Source organism: Agelaius phoeniceus, chromosome 3, assembly GCF_051311805.1.
Source record: "Agelaius phoeniceus isolate bAgePho1 chromosome 3, bAgePho1.hap1, whole genome shotgun sequence".
Taxonomy (NCBI): Eukaryota; Metazoa; Chordata; class Aves; order Passeriformes; family Icteridae; genus Agelaius; species Agelaius phoeniceus.
In genome coordinates, this window is record NC_135267.1 from 93,396,912 (window position 1) to 93,418,062 (window position 21,151).

The 21,151-nt window shown below is 37.9% G+C and overlaps 1 protein-coding gene across 2 annotated transcripts in view; it reads left to right on the plus strand.

Moving 5' to 3' along the window:
- HHAT (hedgehog acyltransferase) overlaps window positions 1-21,151 on the plus strand; it is a 147,575-nt gene that overhangs the window by 17,189 nt on the left and 109,235 nt on the right. For both annotated transcript variants that reach the window (XM_054629519.2, XM_077175873.1), the window contains 2 exons: window positions 1,016-1,166; window positions 16,811-16,846. In XM_054629519.2, the coding sequence (XP_054485494.2) occupies window positions 1,016-1,166; window positions 16,811-16,846 (187 nt within the window). The remainder of the gene's footprint in view (window positions 1-1,015; window positions 1,167-16,810; window positions 16,847-21,151) is intronic.

The window sequence follows — 21,151 nt, forward strand, 5'->3', positions numbered from 1 at the left end:
CAGCAGAAGGGGATCTTGTAATGATGCCTTAGGTTTTAGCTTTTATATTTTTCAGATTCCGTACTGCTTTTTTCAGATTCTGTACTGCAGTTCTGAGCTTCATATTAAGGGATGGTAAGCTCTCTTCACAGACTAGGTAGATAAACAATTCCTTTCCTAGCTTGGCACCGAGGACAACCACCCCAATCTCAGGTCCAAGAGCATAAACAATGTGGACTGAAGAGAGAAGCAAGAAGGCTGGGACTTCATAACCTAAAGTTATAATTGGACAATTAACTCAAATATTCTGATGGACCAGAACTTATAAAAGTGAGAGACCTTGTGACTGGTTGTCCATTTTGTGACCATTTTGGGTCCATCTTGGGTGTAGCCATGGCTGGGCTCTTGTACTGCCCAAGGTGTATCCATTGAGGCCTTTTCATAAATACTTCTTTATTCTTTAAATCTGTCTAGCCCCTGTTCCAGGTCAGCCTTCACAAGGCATCAGCAGGGGTTATTTTCTGGGGACTCAGTCTAGCAGGGGATGGAGTGTTCGTGGGGATGTCAGGATAATGTGCAGCTATAGCCACTGGTTATGGCTCTTCTGGAGCAATAAGTGTAGAGTGGTTGGTTGGGGTTTTTTTGCAAAGATAAATTTACTGTCCCCGTGGTAAATGCTCATTGCTTATATTAGTATATTCTGATTTTTAGCTCGACATAAGTCAGTTGTTTGGTTTTTTTTCATAGCAGTCAACACCCACAGTCCAGAGATTTTGGAGACTGGAAGTACAGATGCATATTTGTGCCTTCATGCTGGAATGAGGGTACCATTTTGTATATGTGCCTAATACCCTAAATGCATGGGTTTGTGTGCTGTGTCTCTTGTGAAGAGACAAATGTTATGTATCCTATCAAGAAATGGTGCTTGCCTTAGTTCTTAGAACAATTGCGGTTTGGAGATCATCAGTATTAACAGGTTTTTTAAATGTTTCAGGACTTGTTTACTGTATGCTTTGTTGTTTTTTTTTTCTTTTAGGTGGCCTGGCGTTAGCTCAAGTACTTTTTTTTTATGTGAAATATCTGGTTCTGTATGGTGTTCCTGGCCTTCTCCTTCAAATGGATGGACTCAAGCCTCCAGCTCTGCCTTGCTGTGTGAGCCTGATGCACAGTTTCACTAAAATGTGGAGGTTAGTCATTGCTGCTTTTCAGGCAGTTTGTTACTGATACATGGCAGTCAGTAAGAGCATGCATGTGTGTTCAGACTCACATACGTGTTTGCTTTCTTGTCCTTGTGCTTTTTCTCTCATCCCTATTATTCATCTTTAGTGCTTTTTAAATGGACTTCAACTTGATGGTTACTTTTTTCACACTGTGGAGGGATAAGGGCAAGTACCCATTTCAGCATTTTCATCCTTTTAATTACTAGAGTTAGACTCAGCCTATCTCGTTTATATAGTAATTTTTTTTTCCAGTTATCTATTAAATGATTTTTTTTTTCAGTCTGCATCTAAACTCCATGTTATTTGAGCTTGAAATCCTTCCAAAGACTGAAAATAAATGCTTGGTTAATCACATGAGGAAAGCTGTAGTTATAATATTTTAACATGTAGAGTCATATGGTAGAGGAAGTCTTGAATATATTAAAAGTACTATGAAAATTATACTTGTTTATAAAGTAGGATGGATTTCTGGATCTGCTTTGCTTTTACAGGAGTTCCAGCACAATATTTTTTTCAGAAACCTATGAATTTTTTATCTTATGTTTGCTTTAACTCAGTGTTCACTGAAATATTTTCACCAAAAACTGTCTCCTAGGTGGATTCTGCTTAATGTTTACCTTCTATGTAAGAGTGGATTCACTTGACTTCTCTCCTCCCTTATTTTCCTCTGCACTAGCCAATATTCGTTCAGGCTCTGGGGCTCTGTGCCCCATACTTCTAAAAACAATCCCCTAATGATTTAGACTTGTCTGTCTTTTAGTGCAGAGGCTTCTCTCCTGTTGTGTTAGTGCAGAGCCTGTCAGAACAGTGCTTACTCCATCTTGTCTCTGACTGCTCTGCAATATGAATAAAGCTTTTAATTTTAGTCATTAAAACAGTGGGCCTGCTGTTATCAGAGTTTTATTGGATGAGATTTTAATTTTGTTTTCAGCTTGAAGCTAGTTGTAACAAGAAGGCTTTATAGTTTATAATAGTTGGCATGTGTAGATCTGAAGTATTCAAAGAAATGCAGCAGGAAGAGTGCAGAAAACAGATGAATTATTAAAAATTATTTCAGCTACTAACAACTGCTTTGGTTTAAATGCTCTTTCAGAGTTTGCACTGAACTTACGACCTACAGAGTTAATGTAGAAATCTGTCATTTTTACCAGGCACTCTCATGAGAACAGCATTTCTTGGCCTCCTGGCACTTGTAGGCAGAGTTGCAAACAGCAGCAATTTTTCCCCTTTGTCAGTTCTTATTCCAGGGAATCTGTGTGTTGCACTGGAGGTGCCAAGTGAATTTCAGCACAAATCCTAATACTGTGCCAGGTAGTTATAACAGCCATGAAAAAGTGCTCTGCACCTGCAAATGTGTGTGGTGTATCACAGTAAAAAAACTGGACATTCCTTAAGATATTCATTACTCTTGTACAAAAATTGAAACTAATATCTAAGTAGAAAGCCTTTCTTTACAGAAGGAATAAGTGTCAGGTGCTGATATTAATCTTTTGCCAGATTATTTAATTTCTATCAAGAATTCATTGCCATAAGTAATAAAATTATTTCACAGATTGAATTTGTTTGCTTGCATGTTGAAAAATGTCAGTTAATATATACCTGGCTTGATTTCTTGCCCTCAAAGTTCTTTAGTAGTAGATTTTTCTGTGGCTGCTGTGTTATGGGACATTCTCAAATAAATAAGGAGCTTTGTGAATGCCCTGAATGATGATGTCTTTATGCCTTTACAGTTAAACTCTTCAAACACTCTACCCAGAGGCTTTGCAGTCTGATGTGGTGCATCAGTATCTTGTATAGGAGTGTTGTGTTAGAAGTAGGAATAGCCCTTGTTTCTGAACTGTATGACTGAAAAGGACAAAAGTTTGCAAATTATGAGTTTAGCATAAAACTATGAAAAAAGGGGAAAGTAAATGGCTTACGTTGTGAAACCTTGTTAACCATGACACTGTTTCCCCAAAGTTCTAAATGCATTTTGATAGTTTGTAAATACAAGACTTTAACAGAAATGTTCCTGACAACTTTATCAGAGTGTGTCAAATTTAAATATTAAGAATGCCATGTCTGTTTTAATCTGGCAGTGTGAGATTTCTACCAGACTGTTTTCATTAAATAGTAGTCTGGTAAAGCTTATTAAAGACTTCTTAGGGCCAGGCTGGGACATGGAGTGGATTGGAATAATCCAAATGATTTGGAATTAGACCACTCTTACCTTCTGTCTGGCATCAGGGACACTGCTCAGGAAAAAGTGCTTGTGCATGCTTGGCTTACTCTTCCCCTTCTTGCTGATATCCACTTGAGAATACTGTCAGGAACATGTAGGCTGGACTTTCCAAGCCCAATATTACAATTTTTGTCTCAAAGCTTTTAGCAGTGCACATTTTGAAGGAGAGAAGGTAGCCTGGAGAGAAAGACAACGTGAATGTCACAACGTGAATGTCACAAATATGCTACTAAGGAGCCTTGCACCACCACCTGGTGTCCTTTGTGCATAACAACAAAGCTTTTGATCCCATCTATCCAGACCTGTGTCACTTCTAGTCAGTACATGCTGACATAATTCACTGTGTTACAGCACGTGGAAGAGCTTTCAGTCAGGAAGGTAAGAAAGATAGCACAGTGTGTCTAAAAGTGTCCAAAGTTTCTCTAGAGCTGAAAAGCAAAGCAGGAGTTAAAAAACCAAATCAAGTAGTCTGCCTCTCTGTGGTACTAAACAATAAACCAAATAGTGTTCACTCAAACCTAAAAATAAAAGACTTTAATTAAAAAAGTTATCAAGCCTATGATAGGTTCTTCCTAATTCACATTTAATCAGAACAATCTCTAGAGTCAAAAAATTATCAATCTTGTTTGCTGCCTCAAGACAAATACAGGTGTTGAATGTGTTACTCTGGTTTCATTTCACCTGGATATCATTAGCTAGCTAAATATGCAGCTGCATAGGTAATAAATGCATGATAAATACACTGCTATTCAAAAGCTTTATTATAGCTGTGAAAAGGAGTCTCTGAGCTCCTGATTTCCAGAGAGGATAGCAGTTCAGTGGCATGCAGTCTTAGTTTTTAATGTCTGCTTTACCTTAAGCCATGATGAATTAAAACTTAGTTTTTGTTATCAGGGTTAAAAGCAAGGTAATGAATTGTGGGAGAAGAACCAATGTTGTTGGAAACTTGTGCCTTAAAAGAATTAGTCAAGGCTGATGCTTGCCATACAGTTTCTCAGGTGGTGGGAATGAATTGTGTAGTGCAACTAGAAGTAGTTGTGTTACTGCTGAAACTTACAAATTGAAATATGGAAAAATATCCTAGTGGAGGAGTAATGGTTTGGAAACTACAGAAACAAAAGATAGTATATAACTAAATCCTATATAAAATTTGACATATTGGTAAATTATCTTGGCAATGTATTCCGTAGAGGAACTTGTCAGTTTGTAAATTAGGACAACAGTTGGCTGTTGTTCATGGAAAAATAATCATGCTTCCATTTTTTATTTTTTTCATACTGTTACAGGGTATGACTCTGCAACAAAAATGTTGGACACATTAGTTAGATATGTTTTGCCATGCTGTGGGAGCAGCATGACATAAACCCCACAGTTATTTCTAGTCACAGACTGATTTGAAATATGCAGAAGCACAACACCTTGATGATGTTCCAGGGCTGGAGCACCTTGCCTATGCAGATGGTTTGAGAGAGTTGGGTTCACCCTGGAGAAGCAAAAGCTCCAGGGAAACCTCATTGCAGCCTTCCAGTACCTAAAGGGGGCTTATTAAAAAGAGGGAGAGTGACCTTTTTATGCAGGCAGGTAGTGATAGGCAAGGGGAAATGGTTTTAAAGTGAAAGAGGAGAGGTTTAGATTAGATTGTAAGAAGCAATTTAGTGAGATGGTGGTGAGGCATTGGAATATGTTGCCCAGAGAAGCTGTGGATGCCCTGTCCCTGGAAGTGTTCAAGGCCAGGTTGGATGGAGTCCTGATCAGCCTGATCTAGTGAGAGTTGTTCTTACATGTGTCAGGGGCATTGCAACTAGATTATCTTTAAAGGCCCCTTACAACCCCAACAGTTCTGTGATTCCATTACTTCTTCTGTCTTTCCACCTTGAAATCTTGTCATTCTCAAATATCCCAAAATGGTTTGGAGACAAATGTGTTGGGGATGAAGTATGCTAAAACTTGATGCATGTTTAATATAGGTTAGTCTCAGCAAGAGTAGAGGCTTTTCAAGAAGGCAGGCAGAAGTAGCATATGAAACATAGATTTCACTGTAAACAGTATTTCATCTAGATTAAAGAAAATGAAGTTGAAGAATGCTGCCAGAGGAAAATAAAACATGCAGTGATAAAGATCAGGTAATTTTCAACTACCATGCTTTAGGTTTTAGATTCTACTCTGTGTTTAACATCCTGATTCTTGACAGACAAGAGTCTGACATTAGGCAGCCCCTGATTTTCTTGCATGCCTAAGGGGTGGACTAGGAGGGCTGTATTTGGCATGTATAGACACACACAGTTCTATACAAGCAAGTTAAATTTATGTCAGTGATGTTTTAGTAACATCCAGAAATGGCATCTGGGTTATGATTTGCCATTGAAATTGTCTGCCATTTAGTTTAGTTTACTGGCCTTGTTACTGCTTAAGATTATTCACATGACCTGAAAAAAAGTGGTCCTTGTGCAAGGTCTCAGTGAATTGCTTCAAATTATGGATTACAGCTTGCTGTGGTCTTATCACTTTCTGGGCTATAATAATGTCATATAAAAATAGATCTACAGATAAAAATGTAAAATTATTTGCATTTGTTTCTTCCTTATCCTGGCACTTTTTGCCTACTTTTACCATTGATCCTGAAACTTTTCTCCTTCTGGAAACAATTCCTTGTATGTCTGTCAAAAAGGACATTGCCAGGGTTTTTTCCTTTTGTTTTGGATTTTTCTGGGAAAAGGCAAGTCTGACACTTATGTGTGAGTGTGAGCACAAGAGATCAGTGTGACCACATGCAGTAATTCCAGAATGATGAATAGGCTGCAAAAACTTACTGTCTTTTATTTCTGGCTTAAACTCCTGACAGTGTTGTTCAATTGCCTATTAGTTTATGGTGAGGACTGAAATAGATATTTAAGAAAGGAAAATGGACTTCCTGACCTGTAAAGTAATTACTTGAGTGCTTTTTCATCTGTGTTTCTTATTGTCTCAACCAGTTTGACATGTACTTTCTGGTCTTGGGTTTCTGATTTTTAGTAGTGCAATAAATAATCTTGGGAATTGGCTTGTTAACTATATCAAAACAAGAAAGCTGCTGAAAGGCTTTGTTAAATACCATTAAAGTAATTTAAATAAGATCAGAATTGGAGTCTGTCAGTGCTTGACTTGGAAAGCTTGCCTCCTAAATTCCCAAATAGCCAATGTTTGGCACAAGTTAACACAAACATAATTGTGTGTAACAATAGCAACTGTAGCTGTGCTGCAGATCTGTGTAGTCAGGATGACATCCTTGCCTCTGGGCTCAGAGTAATGTGCCTTTGTGTGTTTAGGGGCTTGTACTCTAACAAATGGTGAAAGGTTCACTCTTTCTGTTTGGGTCTTGTAGTGCTCTTTTGTTGTGGTGTTTCTGGATAGGCTGATGGATGGTCTGAAATAGGAGATAGCAGATTTTGCTCCCTAAACTTTTCCTTCCTATGAGTTTAGTTCTCTGATTACATGTTAGTAATAACAGCAAATTGCTGTTGTGCAACCTGTCATTTGGAGGTAATTGTAGGGCAGAAAGGAAGGATGATAGGTTAAACTTCTTTACATAGCAGGTATCCTCAGGAGTAGTTAAGTTACCAAGCCTTGAAAAATTTGCATGAGGGAAGGAGAAAGAGGCAGTGAAAAGAAACTCCACATCTCCATGGCAGATGGAAGGAGGGATTCAGCATGAATCACCCAAAGCCTGTAGAAATTGGAATGGCACATCCAGATCTGTGGCTCACACCTGTTGCCCACCCTGCTGTGGAAGGGGTTGCAGCAGCTGTTTTCCAAAGCTGTAGGAAGACCTCCTCTGAGGTTCTGTGCCTGGGGACAGAGTCAGTCTGGGGATTAGAGCCAGGACAAGCCTACTTGTACTATGACCACAGAATCTAATTTTCAGTGCTGTGGGAGGCCTACCAGTCAGCTTCAAGAGGATGAGGTATTTTCCAGGTGGTTTGTTTTGTATTTGTCCTACAATTCTACACAGCTATGTTTTTGAAAGCACTCTACTCCATGTTCGTGATGGGAAGTACTGAGCAGCTGGAATGGAGAGACAAGAAAAGGAAGGACATGCTTATGCATGTTTCCCTTTCCTCTAGAGTTGAGGATTGTGTCTTCTGGTACATTTTTACCCTTTGATATTTTCAAAGAAGGAGGTTGTCCAATATGTTGTAGACAGTGTATCAGGTAGAATAAATGTCTTTTACCTAGGTTCTCACTGGTTTTAGACTTAAAAATATTAATGCTGCAACATTTCTATTCCAAAGTCAAAATGCATCTTTTCCCTACTGTGTTTTGGAGGTGATATCTCAAATATAAAAAAGATTATTTAAAAGGGTATTTGGACTAAATACAGTTATGCCCACAGTGTTGCAATAGCCTAGTGCTCATGAGTAAAAGAGAATTTTATTGAAATTAAGATTATTGCCAAAATGTGCAGAAGCCCACATACTTTAACAGACTTCAAGACTGTGAAGTCATAGGATTAGGTTTCTTGTCCTGTCTGTACAAGTGTACTGGATCAGATCCCAAATCAGTAGTAAAAATAACATGCATAAGACCAGTTGTGTCATGGAAAGCTTTTGTGCCTAGAGAGGTAGGTGATGTGCTTTAAAACACTTAAAGAATATAAAGTTTTTATTCTTGAGAAGATTTAACATGGTTTTTGAGGATGCTGAGTGTGAATCTTGGGAAGGAAAGTGCTTTCTTCCTTCTCTTGATACATAAAGTTGAATGTAAGGCAGGTCTCCCTGTATGTTCTTGCCCTCTACAACTCCTGTGGTATTCCTAAGAAGAATGATTTGGTGTTAAATCCACAATCATAGTGTGCACAAACAGCTGGAGTCAAGGAAAGCTCTCCTTAGGCTGTGGAGCTATAACTAACGTTATAGTTAGTTAAATATTGCACCTCCTTGCCAATATCTGAATACTTCAACTTCTTGCCAAAAACTTGGCTATTTAGTTGCAGAATTAGTGCATATCTTTAATTGTGGAATAACTTGTTTTAAAGTTTAAAAATAAGTCTCCCTGATTTACTGTATTTTTTGTTAACCATGGTGATGCTTAAAACTGAGTGTTGATCTGTGATGTTTCCAGCCAAGATGTCACCTGAATATATGAAAGTTTTGGACTTGTTAGCCATTCTCTCTCTCACTGATGAAGACAGAAGATTTAACTGCTTTCAATGTCAGCTAAATTAGTGCATACTGCAGTTACCTGCTGTACTGTACAGTTCAATTTGCTGGTTTCATCAAAGCTTTGAAAGGCTCCTTAAATCTCTTTAATAGAGAAAAAGAAATCTGTTACTCTGGAGTGTAAAAGGAAGTGAGTAATAAGGCACCCTAATCCTTCTTGGATCTAAATTACATAATTATTGGGAATTTATTTGTCTAATGACTCCATTGTCACTGTAATTTGAAATTGCTGGGTTTTTTAGCAATCAAGTTAAACCCACCTACGTCTTTTCACCTGTGAAGCCCATTGCTCACTGTATTTGGTATGAGCTCTGTGTAGATATAAACTATTACTGCTGCTCACATTTGGCAAGCAGCACTCTGCCTGCTCACAACTACTGTAGAAAATGAGTAATGGCTGTTAATAAACTTGTTTGCTGTGTTTGCAGTATGGATGGAGATCTCACAGTAATTGGATGATCACGCTGCAGTGCAGGAGTCTTATGTGACAAAGACTGAGGGAGAACTTTCCCTATGGGAGTTTGCCACTAATGGGCATTAGGTTTCATCCACTCTCCATGAGCTACTACAGGCTTTTGAAGAATTGGGGAAGGTATAAAATTAAAGTAATATTTCTTCTGAAGGGCTTTAGGAGATATTAACAGAATACAAATGAGACTTCGCTTTTTAAAAAAGTGTTTGCTGAGCTGTATCACCAAGATCCAGTGATTGGATATGTGAGAAACAGAACCAATTTGTTATTTTAAAGCCTCCCAAGCAGGCAGACTTGTGTGCAATTTACATACACACTGCCAGTGGCTGATGCCTGCTGAACATGCTGCTTCTCTTTCTGTCCAGGAGATCACAGGGGTGAGGAGGAGTCACTGCCTAGAATCATTACAACTTTCCTCAGGCTTTCTGATATAATACAAGTTCTGCATTTAAACTGAAATGAAACAACAAAACATATTAGGTCATGAATTCAATTTGTAGGCTGGAGGCCGCTAGCATTGTGAAGTGTTTCTCTGTGGTCCTCAGAAGAGCTTTCTCCTTGTGGGTGTCTTACTGTAGGTTAATTTTACTATGCAGGTCTCCAGCCTGAGTTCCCAGCTAATAAGCAAAACTGTGCAGATGAAGCTTTGAGACTTACTAATAGCTTCTACTTGGAGATGAAAGTGTATCTAACAAAATGCACACTGAAATTGGACTGTATTCTGCATTATACAGACTGTCCAGAGTCAGTCCAGGTGTATTTCTGCTTCCCTTGAAATCAGTGAGGGTTTTGTGCTCATTTTGATGGTGTCAGGATTTCACTGTGGATTTCCACCGTTCTCCTGGGTACAAGAAGGCCTAACTTCTCCCTGTGGTGCTATGCAGTAAATACTTCCCAAATAAAATGTTTAGGGCTTTTCCTTAAAGTGATCAGATGTATATAGAGGACTGTTTCTGTGAAGTAATGTGAATGTTGGTGGATTTGCCATATTGGTGCTACAGAGCACTTACAGCACTGACCAGGAACCTCTGTATGGAGGCATCCAGCACAGGCACAAAACAGCGGGAGCTTTGGTTATTTTAATAATGGAGGAAACCAAAAGGCAAGTTGGTATACTGCTGAATCATTCCAGAAGGAAGCACAACAGGGATTCAAAGTGTTTTATCTAAGCATGAAGTGTTAAAATTCCAGGGTCCTTAAGCGAGTGTCAGAGAATGATAAAGGTATCTTCATGTATACACAAGTTCCGCTTATTATTGCTGTAACAAGAAATTGTTTGTCAAAGATATGATATGGAACCATTTGAAAGTCTTCATATTTTCTCTTTCAAATAGCATAGATTTTTATTTTTACTCTTAGGTGCATTTTTACATTGAAATAAAAGCAAAGTGCTGCTAGTTTACTGCATTGAAGATGGTTAAAGTCAAAGCTTGCAAACAAAAGGGTCCATTGAAACTTGAGATCTAGCCTTACCAAGTTCTTGATGTTTACAAGAACATTCTCTTAAACAGGAATCTTATCATTGGATTGAGCTATGAATTGGTTTTTTCTAAGTTGCATGGTAAGAGTGGAGATGCATGGGAAATTGTAGGATTGAAGAATGTTTGGAATGCCAAAAGAGTTCCATATATGCATTTGTTCCTAATTTCAATGCCGTATCAGTGGGCAGACTAAAATCTGTATGTGGGTGGAATTCACCAAGTGTCTTGCACAAATTGAAAGGCTGATCGCAAAAATGAGAGCTCCAAAAACGTCCTTGTATGTGGCAAAAGAGTCCCCAGAAAAAATTTAAAATGTGACTTTAAAGGCTTGGTGTCCAAAAGTGTATTCTATAATTTAGGTAACAGATAAATCCAAACAGATAGTTGTATTGGACTGGGTTGTGTTTTTCATCAGGCATCTCTGTCTTCATTTTAAAAACTAACACTCTACACAGTATTCACAGTTTAAGTGAATATTTTCAGTTTGCTTACTCTGTTTCTCTCTCCTGAAAAATCTTCTGTGACAATTTAATTGTTGTTTTTCTATTTGAAGTTGTACATCAGCTTTCTAAATAGTGTATTCATGTATGAAGGCAGTTATGTTATTTAGAAGAGGAATTGTGCTGCTCGTCACTGAAGAAACAAGCTTTACCTGAAACCTACACATTCATAGCAAACTTGCAGAAAACTGAATGAACTCAAGCCATGGACAGGCAAAAGTGTCTTTTAAAAATACAGATGGCTTTCCCAGATGTTTATTTAATAATCAAGGTGATGGTGAATCAATTGGTGGCAGTCACTGCTTGAAAAATACTTGTTCTGTTTGGTAGACTGTACCCCCTCCAGGGGATTTGCTTTAGCAGAGTTTTATAGCTCATTGAGACATTAAATAATAGCACTTACAAAACCTGCATATAGACTTCAGTATCTGCTCTCCTGGTAATAATCTAACTCTTCAGACAAGACTCTGAAATTGCTCCAGATTCACATTGGATGCTTGTAATTATTTGAAATTTGGAAGCACTCATCTTTAAGGCATTGCCTGCTGGGAAGGTTGCCACAGGCAGCATTGGAAAAAGCATGAGCAGATTTAGGAGAATCCAGAAAAGTAGCTCTTGTAAAAAAGCTAATTCTTTTTACAGAGTCTTTTGGGCATCCCTGCTGTAAGGGGCTGCTAAAAAACAGGGGCAATGAAGCAACTTGAGTGCTGTGTCAGTGAAGGCAGCTGTCATTCAGACTCCTCAGTCTCCAGTGCAAAATATTCTGGTGTGGGAGAGACTCTTGCTCAGCAGCTCACTGGCTAAATGCTACATTTATTTGCAAAGACAGCTTATGGAAATGCTAGTCTTGCAACCAATTCTGCAGTTCAGTAGGACAGGCTACTCTGAAGGTATGGGAATGACTTTGACTTCCTAGTGTCAAGTTCAGCCACATTTTAAAGAAAGGGCCAAGAACCATTGTTGAAGCATTGCAGCACCTACAATGCTTTTTTAAAGAGATGTTGAATACCCAGAGTACTGAAGCCATAATAAATAACCCATTTATTGGATTTCATCACTGCCATAAGTGGCAACCAGGCTGATTTGAAGAGATTTAAGTGTAATTATATTGTTTGATCCTCTCCCGCTTATAGAAATTACACCATTCCTTTCTGCATTCAGAATTGTTTATGTTCAGTGGCAACATGACTGTTTTTAAGGTGTCTGGGATATTTCTGTCTGCAATGCAATGCAGTCTCTGGGTGCACAGTGTCACTGTTGCCTGTCTCCATCTATGTTACTATATATTTTTTTATTTTTTTTTACAAATGGCAAACTATTTACATAACTTTACTCCTCTGAAAGTAGGGCCCAAAGTAAGAACCAGTCCACTATCTGATTTTGAGTGCTGATGTACTGACTGCTTGCAGAACATCTTTCTGAAGTCCATGGTTAGCCAAATACTTCCCAGATAATGCTGCACACTGTGCTGTACTTTGTTTCCAGGAATAGTGTGCAGCCCAGCAGTCCTGGGCCAGAACTGACAGGAGATAAAGCTGTACTGGTTTCTCTTCAGCACATGGCTTAAAAATATGGATGCACAAAATCAGAGTTGGGCAATTGACATTATTGGAATTGGTTTCATAAAATATGGCTCTAGTAGCTGGCTTAACTTTGATTCTTGTAATCTTGTGTTCAGTATTTACATTTTTTTATATCTTTATAAATCCTTGGGAATGAGATCTCACAATCAGACCTTGTGAGATTGGGGTGCTTTAGTCATCATGCTGGAATTGTAAATTGTTGTACCTAACACAGCTAATGAGTAGCTGTTTTCATCTAGGCAAGTCCTTAAATATGATAGGCTGGTGCACTTGATTGAATATAAAAGCTGTGTACTAGAGGCTCTCACAATTCTTCTTTTGAGGAACCAGCATTTAGATTTCAGCTAAAGGAAGGCACAGCTTTGTGGAAAGTGGGATTATAAACAATCCACTGGATGCTATGTGCTTAAAATTTTCAAGTTTTTCCTCCATCATCTTTGTTCTGAACGAAGATTGAAGACAGGTTGTTGCAGAATGCATTTAGCTTTCAGAGCAGAAACTGCACATCTGCAATAATTTTGAAACCTCTGCCTGCAATCATACATCCTTCTCCTGCAGGTACATTTTCAAAGATTGTATTTTGGAAAAGGTCTTTGTTGGTTTAGTGTATGAATATTATTGGTCACCAATCTCTGTAGTTGATGTACTGGGAAAAGACAAGTTTGATGATGAGGGATTGTATGTGTAATGTTTCATTGAATTGTATCAAACTAGAGCTTCCATGCTTAAGAAAAGCATGAAAGTTGTGTAAGAACTGATCCAAAACTGCCCTACAGAGGAGCAGAATTAGGGATGCTTTTATAAAGAAAATAGCTATCAAATTGTCTGTACTGTCTATAATGATTATGAAATTGAGGTTAAATATATCTCCCTTTTATTGTACCTTTGGCTAGTTAAGATTTTGCTTTGTTCTAAGACCATTGCTATTTTGATAAACTAGATTTTACTTATTTCTCCAAAATTTGAAATACTTTATAGCTATTGACATTTGAGCAGTGTAGAGAATTGAGCTGGTAAATCATTTTTTACTCGTATAGTTGAGGATATCCTTTCTCTTGTTATTTTAGACTTCATTGAAAACATGTATTTTGAAAAATTGCACTCATTATAGCATTTCTGAAACTTACATAACTGAGGCATTTCTGAAACTTATGTGACTGAGGCACCCTAAATTGCAAGAACCACCAGCTAAATCCTGTATTTTGCAGAGAAGTTCAGGATTTAACAAGTTGTGTGAAGTTGGTTATAAACTTTGTTGTAATATCAAGTAAATATGGGGATCTTTTATAGCAGTAGATAATCCTGTCAGTGTGCATATGGCAGGTCTAATTGTGTGCTGATTGTGGGGGACACTGCCGTGCCTGATGGGTGGAGTCCTCTGTTGAAGGGATCACTATGAAATTTTTAATGCAAATAAATTGTGATTATTTGTACTCTTTTTTTATTTTAATGAAGTTACTTATTTCACCCCAGGTTGCAGCCTTAACACTGCTGTACAAACCCTCTTTTACCTCTTTTTAACATTTCTATATAAGAATGGAGGGATTAATTGCATCTACTAGATCTGTTTCCATTGCTGCTTCACTTTATTTTCTCTTTACTTGTGGACTTAACTGCAGTATGTATTTAAATATGAAAGAGAAAAATAGTAAAAAGTGTCTGTAGTAATATTTAGTCAAAACCAGTCTCCCATGATTTTTTCTTTCAGTGTTTTTGCCTTGCACAATGTTTCTATTCATTATCCCAGGTGTCTGTGGACAATACCCATAGCCTTAAGTAATGCAACCATTTTTCCCATTTACAATTTGAGCTTGTTCAGCCTTGATATTCTTGCTTTTGGAACTAATCAATGATATAGTCTCAAAGTGTCTTTAAGATCTAACTGCACACTCAGACAATGTTGTATAATGTCAAAATTCTGTTGGTCATAGTGTAGTTACATCTTAAAGGGCTGCTTACACTGTTTAGAATTCAGGATTTTGGGTAGACTGTTGAACTGTATCAGTACAAAATCTAACTGAGGAATAATGGGCCCTGTCTGTGTATGCTGAATTATATCTAGTGAGGTTACGATAAATTTTCCTTCTTGTTATTTATTATAATAAATTGGTTCTATGCATGTTTATTTTTAATACTTATTAAAAATATTTCCATGAAACAGCCAATAGCTAAAGCCCCTATGAAATAAACTTACAAAACTTTCCTAATAGCAAGTGTTTTAGATATATGTTTTATATAAGTATATATGTTTTTTAAATGATGTTTTGGAAAGGGTGAAAAATGAGGGAAAAGGTGGCATGTCATGGCACCTACAGCAAACTGTCTTGTTTCCCTCCCTGTCTGAACCCACTCTGCCTCAGCTTTGTCCACCCCAATCTCCTTCAGCTCTGATATTTCAAGTTAGCAGGACCATTCACTTTTTCCTGCTTTTGGTAAGCCATATCCTTTGGCTTTTGGTTCATTGTCAAAAACAGTGATATTTTTATGTTCCACATGCCTGTCCACAAGCAGCTCTGTGTGTGTGTCCTGTCAGAGACTGTAGCAGGTTTGGTGATTGCCATGGAGAGCAGCTGGGAGACTTTGAAAAGATCAGCCTGGCTGAAGATGTGCAAGGTGGCTGTTTAGCATACAGCTCTCTCCTGAAACTCTGCAAATTTCTTCTTCTCCCCTTCCCAGCACAAATGTTCTGAATGCTTGGTCCTAGAAGGAAAAGGTTTTCAGAGCTAAAAATACAGACTGTGTCCAGCTCCAGTACAGAAAGCTGTCTGTACAACACCGAATATTTTAGTGAAGAGAGGGAGCCAAAACAGTATGTATCCAGGCAGGAGGAATGCAGAAAGATAACTGGATGCACTTCATGCAGTTTAATTGCACAGTAATATAACAATAATATAAAAGGTGGAATGATTTCAGGCAAGAAATGAAAAATTTAATGATGACCAGGTACATGTTTCTGGCAGGATGTTTTTCTGTTGCGAGGCAGCTTTTCAGTGAGAAATTTGTTGCTCTCCTATCTGCCCTGCTGAACAAGTGGAGTTTTCTTCCCTGTGAAACTCCTAGAATTTTCGCAGCTCTCATTATCTGTCTGCTGTTATCAGGATGCCATTAACTATGTGATGATTTCTCTTGCTCTTTCAGTTAGAAAGCAGCTCACAGCAAGCACAATAAAACTGTGTTGTACTCAAAATGACCAATTAGGTTTTTTGGAACAGAATGCTCAAGAGCTTAGTATATGCCAAAATGTTTTCTGTCTATGTGAAATATAAGCCCATTCCAGATCAAGTCCAGTATTGGGAATAAGACACTTGCATTTTCCATTTGTGCCATTATGCACACAGCTAATCTGGGATTATATGGATAGTCCCATAAAGCTGGCACATACTTCAGATATTAGGTAAATGTCTCAAATCAGCAGATGCCTTCCTGTAGTGTCAAGGATTTGCCAGTGCATTGTTCATGAGCTTGGTTCTCCTGAGGAAGTAGGAACCAGAAAAGGGGAAGAAATGTTGACAGCTACTGTCAATGTATGTTGTTTGGGCTGAAAATTTCAGACATGGTTCTTGTAATTTAATGTGATCTAACTTGTACTTACTGTCAGAAGTCCTCAAAGTTAACTTCCTTACTGATGTGAGTGGAACACACTTGCAAAGTCTGCTTCTTGGAAATTCTATATTTGAAGGAGACATAAGGGGTTTTTGATAATTCTTTATTGTGGGGAGAACTCACGGCAGTCCCTTGCATTTTACTGCAGTACAGAGCAGAAAAGGGGAAAGGGGCTCCACAGCAGTTTTGCACACAGGATCTACTTGCCTATAATAAAAAATATACTGGTGACTAGGATGCTTACATTATTTCCAGTAACAGTATATGCTTTATGTGTATTATAATACTCTGAATGTTAACACTTCATTGAATAAATACTCCAACAAGAGATTTGTGAGCTTTTTAACATGCACCTAAATATTTTCATATGATGATGATCTTAAATTCCACACGTCATTACAGAAAGGAAGTTGTGTGTTACACCTTTGCTCTTTGCTTCATCAATTCTAGTAACTTTATATTTGGTATTACTGTTTTGAAACACAGTGTTTGTACAATACTCAACAGAGTAGTGTTTTTTAATAATTAAAATTTAGTGTATTTTTTTTTCTTGCAGAAGTTTTGACGTTGGGCTGCACCGCTTTCTGGTCAGGTAAGGTAATACTTGCTTTGAATTGCACTCCCAAATTGCTGGGGTTGAACCTCAGCTGGAGCCAGGCCCCATGCACATTCCCTCCCTGCAGTGGGATGGGGGACAATTGGAAGGGTAAAACTGAGAAGAGTCGTGGGATGACAGAACAGTTTAGTAGGGAAATTGACCCAAGCCACACGCAGGCAAAGCAAAACAAGGAACTCATTCACTCCATCATGTGTAATGGTGATGTGGGACAACAAATGTCACAACTCTGAACATTCCCCCTCTGCTTCCTTTTTTCCCAGCTTGGTGTGCCAAGTGTGACACCACAGGGTGTGCGATATCCCTTGGGGTCACCTGTCCTGTGTCCTCTCCCTCTCATCCCCTTGTGAACTCCCCAGTCTACTTCTCTGTGATGTGAGGAGCAAAACAGGCCACGACTGTGTGCAAGTGCTGCTCTGTAGTAACAAAAGCATCCCTGTGTTTTCAGCAACGCTGTTTTCAGCACAAATGCAAAACACAGCCCTTTACTAGCTGCTGTGAAGGAGACAGACCCTATGCCAGCAAAAACATTAAAAAGCATTTCTGTTGTTATAAGTAGAAATCACAATGTGAATTCAGTATTACTTTATACTTTTTATGGTAAGTTCTTCTTTTGTCCTCTGTTGGTTTTTAGTTTGAAAAACTGTAACTATTTGTCTTTGCAATCTACTCAGTGTCACTCTATATAATGAACTTCTTCAGGAAAACGCTCAGAAAACTTCAGTAAAATGTGAAATGTAAAAATATTAATTTTTCTTACACTGAAGACAAGCTTTAAAAAAACCTCTATTCCATTGGTAACTCTAGTACCTTCATATCTTGTAAGAAGTGCTCGAATTTTACAGAAAATTTGGAATGTGTAGGGGAGTAATATATTCTCATAAGAAAAACTAATTTATTCAGTGTGTGCAATGGACTGTTCTGAAGATGAATAAGGAAAATGGAGTCATTGTTTGAGTGCTTTGGTTGATGATATTTAGAGAGATGAAGCAATTAAAGAAGGGCACTTCAGCAAGAAAAAGGAGGTTAATGCATTTGAATTCTACACTGAGAAACTTTTTTTGCTGTTTAGAGTTTTTTGTGTGGGCAAAGTCACAGATGTTCACCAAGAATATGTTTGCCTTCATTTGTAATACAATACCTATTACCATCTACTCATCTTTACAAAGAAGTGTAGTGGGTACTGTGAAGGATGAATTTTTCTGTGGTCTTTGGACACTTAGAGAATTAATTCTGTCAGTTATTTCATCCACTGCAATGTCTATCAGTGAAGAACTCCACCTTGGAAGAATGAATCCGGTATGTATGAGCCACAGTATACTGGTTGGATTCCCACCATAAGGATCAGGTGGTGTCAGCCTTTCCTCAAGTTGGCTTTGCTGCTGGACTTTTATTTTAGGCTACCATATTTTCTGGATAAAGACTGTCTTAAGCCTTCAGACACGAGTCCTTGTGGCTTTAATGCAGTGTTTTTTAGCACCAGATATGAGATGATACAAGCCTAGGTTGCAAGGAAAATCGGGTTTGTTTTAAGGTTGCACGGGCCAACCCACTTCTCATAACCCGTGAGCTGTAGACTTTGTGTATTTCTTTCTGTGTAGCATTACAATGTTTAACAGACAACTCCCTTCATAAGGACATTGTGTCAATATTACTGAATATATTTCTGTTTTACAGAAGTAAACAGACAACTGAAATTATAAGTTCAGGTATCAGTTCTACAAAATTAGTTACATCTATATTTTGACAAGCAGATTTTGTTTGTAAATAATTGTATAAGAAATTGTAATCTTCAAATTGAGACATGGTTTTAAAGATGCTACTTTATAAAAGAAATAGAGTGTCCAAGAAAGTCTTCTGGGAATGCATATGACTACTTAACCAAGAGTAGAATCATGGTAAGCATTGATGTACTAAGTTTGAGACTCTGGTAATGCTTCTGCCATAGAATATTTTCATTTGCTTTGTACAAGGAGTGTTATATTATTGTCTCATACAGCATTGCTTTGTCTCCCAAGGAGATGATGTATTTAAGTTGTATGTTGTGTGATCCTGGACTGCAAATAGTCATGGGATTGGCATGAGTTGAATGTCATCTTTGACTCATGTATGATTTTTTTCAAAGCCAGCTGTGTGCTGTGCAGTTCCTCTTCTAACCTTAACTTAGACATTTTCAGCCTGTTACCTACCTCTGTTAATTATTCTGTTAACTACATCATCTGCTTTCTCTGTAACTGTGCTGCTAAGGAGGAAGTAATTTTCTGTTGCACCAGAATGAGTTTTGCCTAGACAGTCTCTGCTCTTGAGAACTTGCAGTTCATCTCCTGTGTTCATAAAGTATCCGTCATACATGTTAGACTGTTCTCTTCACAGTTTTCATTTCCATGTGAAATTAAACAGTAGGAAAGAAAAAGCCTCAAACAAACCTGAGTTGCAGGAAGCATTGAAAGTCTATGAGGTGAGATTTGAAATGAAAAAGAAATTATATTGTTTTAAGTATAATGGCTCGACCCTGCCATGGAACAGGGAACCCAGTATGACACTTGCAAATACAAAGTACAGGGACAACAAAATTAAACATAGTCTCTGCTAAAAGGACAATCTGCCTAATTAAATGCTGATTGAAGGAACTAGGACTGTATGTACTGTTACCCTCGTACACACAATGGCTTCTCCAAGTGAAGCATGACGCAAAGTATTACAAAGAATTACAGCTACACAAGGTTTTTTCTCTGTTCTTAGTAAAACATTAATAGAAAATAATTTTCCACCCATCTATGTCTTGAACTGTACTTTTGATACTCTTCTAAGATAGCTTGGAAAAGTTTAAAAATACCATGTTTTCAAATGCACTATGGATAGGTACATATACTGTAATGGCTAATAATGTGTTGTGACTTGGACTAAACTGGGTTCAGGGACTAGATTTTTAATTACTGCTTTCAAGCTGAAATCAAGTGGTATCATGGAACTTATATTTGTGAAAGTAAAGTGCAATTGAGGATGTGGGGATCTGGGTTTTGAACATTTGTTAACTGTACCATTATATTTGAAGCAGGGATCCTGGAAACTCACCAGGGAAGGATCAGTACTTTTTTGATGAAAACTGAGGTTTGTAGTACTAATGGAAAATATGCTACTATCCTTGGAAGGTTATTTTCCCAATATTTTCACACAATGATGTGAAAGGACCTATTTGTTACTACTTTAGGATTACCAAAATTATTAATCATGTATTTAAATCACATGAGTGCTATACAAAGTATACTACACATGGGTAGTATATATTACTGCTATATAAATGTAATATATACATATTTTTCCAATGTGACTTCAGGAAAAACAACCCTTTTTCACCTAAATCAGAGCATTCTCAGAATGGAGCAATAGGTGTATTTTCAGAGTTAAAAATATATAGAAATAGCCTTTAGCATAGCAGTTTAGAGGAGAAAGAGAGGCTGCCTATTGCTCTTTGCTCAGTGAAGGTATTTTATCTAGGGATTTCATCCAGTGCTGAGAACAGGGCATTGGATGAAATAAAATTGTTAACTTGTGGGAATATTTACAGTTCTGATGCCAAACAGAACTTCCTTTAGGACAGCACTGATGAAGACAGTGGGGAAGAATGACAGTTCCTGCAGGCATGATTCTTTTGAAAAATCTCTATGCTTTCAGCTCTGCTGTGCCTTTGAAAAAGTGTGAATCATACTCATTTCAGCAGAGATCTGGCTTTGAAGAGAGCTGCAGGACCACACACCCCCAGTGTCTCCAAAAGGCATCCATCTGTTAGCTGTGCTCTCAGCTTACCCCATGGTTTGCAATTACTTCAGCTTGTTTAGAGTTGCAGGTTATTTAGGTTAGCTTAGTCCTGGGTGCAAAGGTACTCTGAATACAACTTGGAAATCACCCACTTTTTAAGTTTTCTCAGGTAAAGCATGGCATGGTATACCTCTAGGATCAAAATCTACTGTGTGGTGACCTCTACTGATTTTTAGTTAGGAAAAGGACACCTCTGTGTAAGGGCAGAATGATCCCATGGTGAGAGAGGGTATTATGGTTCTAACTAAGGTATGATTATGAAAGAAGAAATGGAAAAATCTGTTCATCATCTGGCTCAACTCCTGTATTAGTTTGCTGTGGAATCCCATGGGATCCCACATCTTCAAAGCTGTCCCAAGCCAAAGAAATCTATGCTCCTGCTTAAAAAGAAACTCAAGCAAACCTTTTAATCACTGTATTGAAAAAAAACCCAAAAACATAAAAACTGACCAAGAAACCACA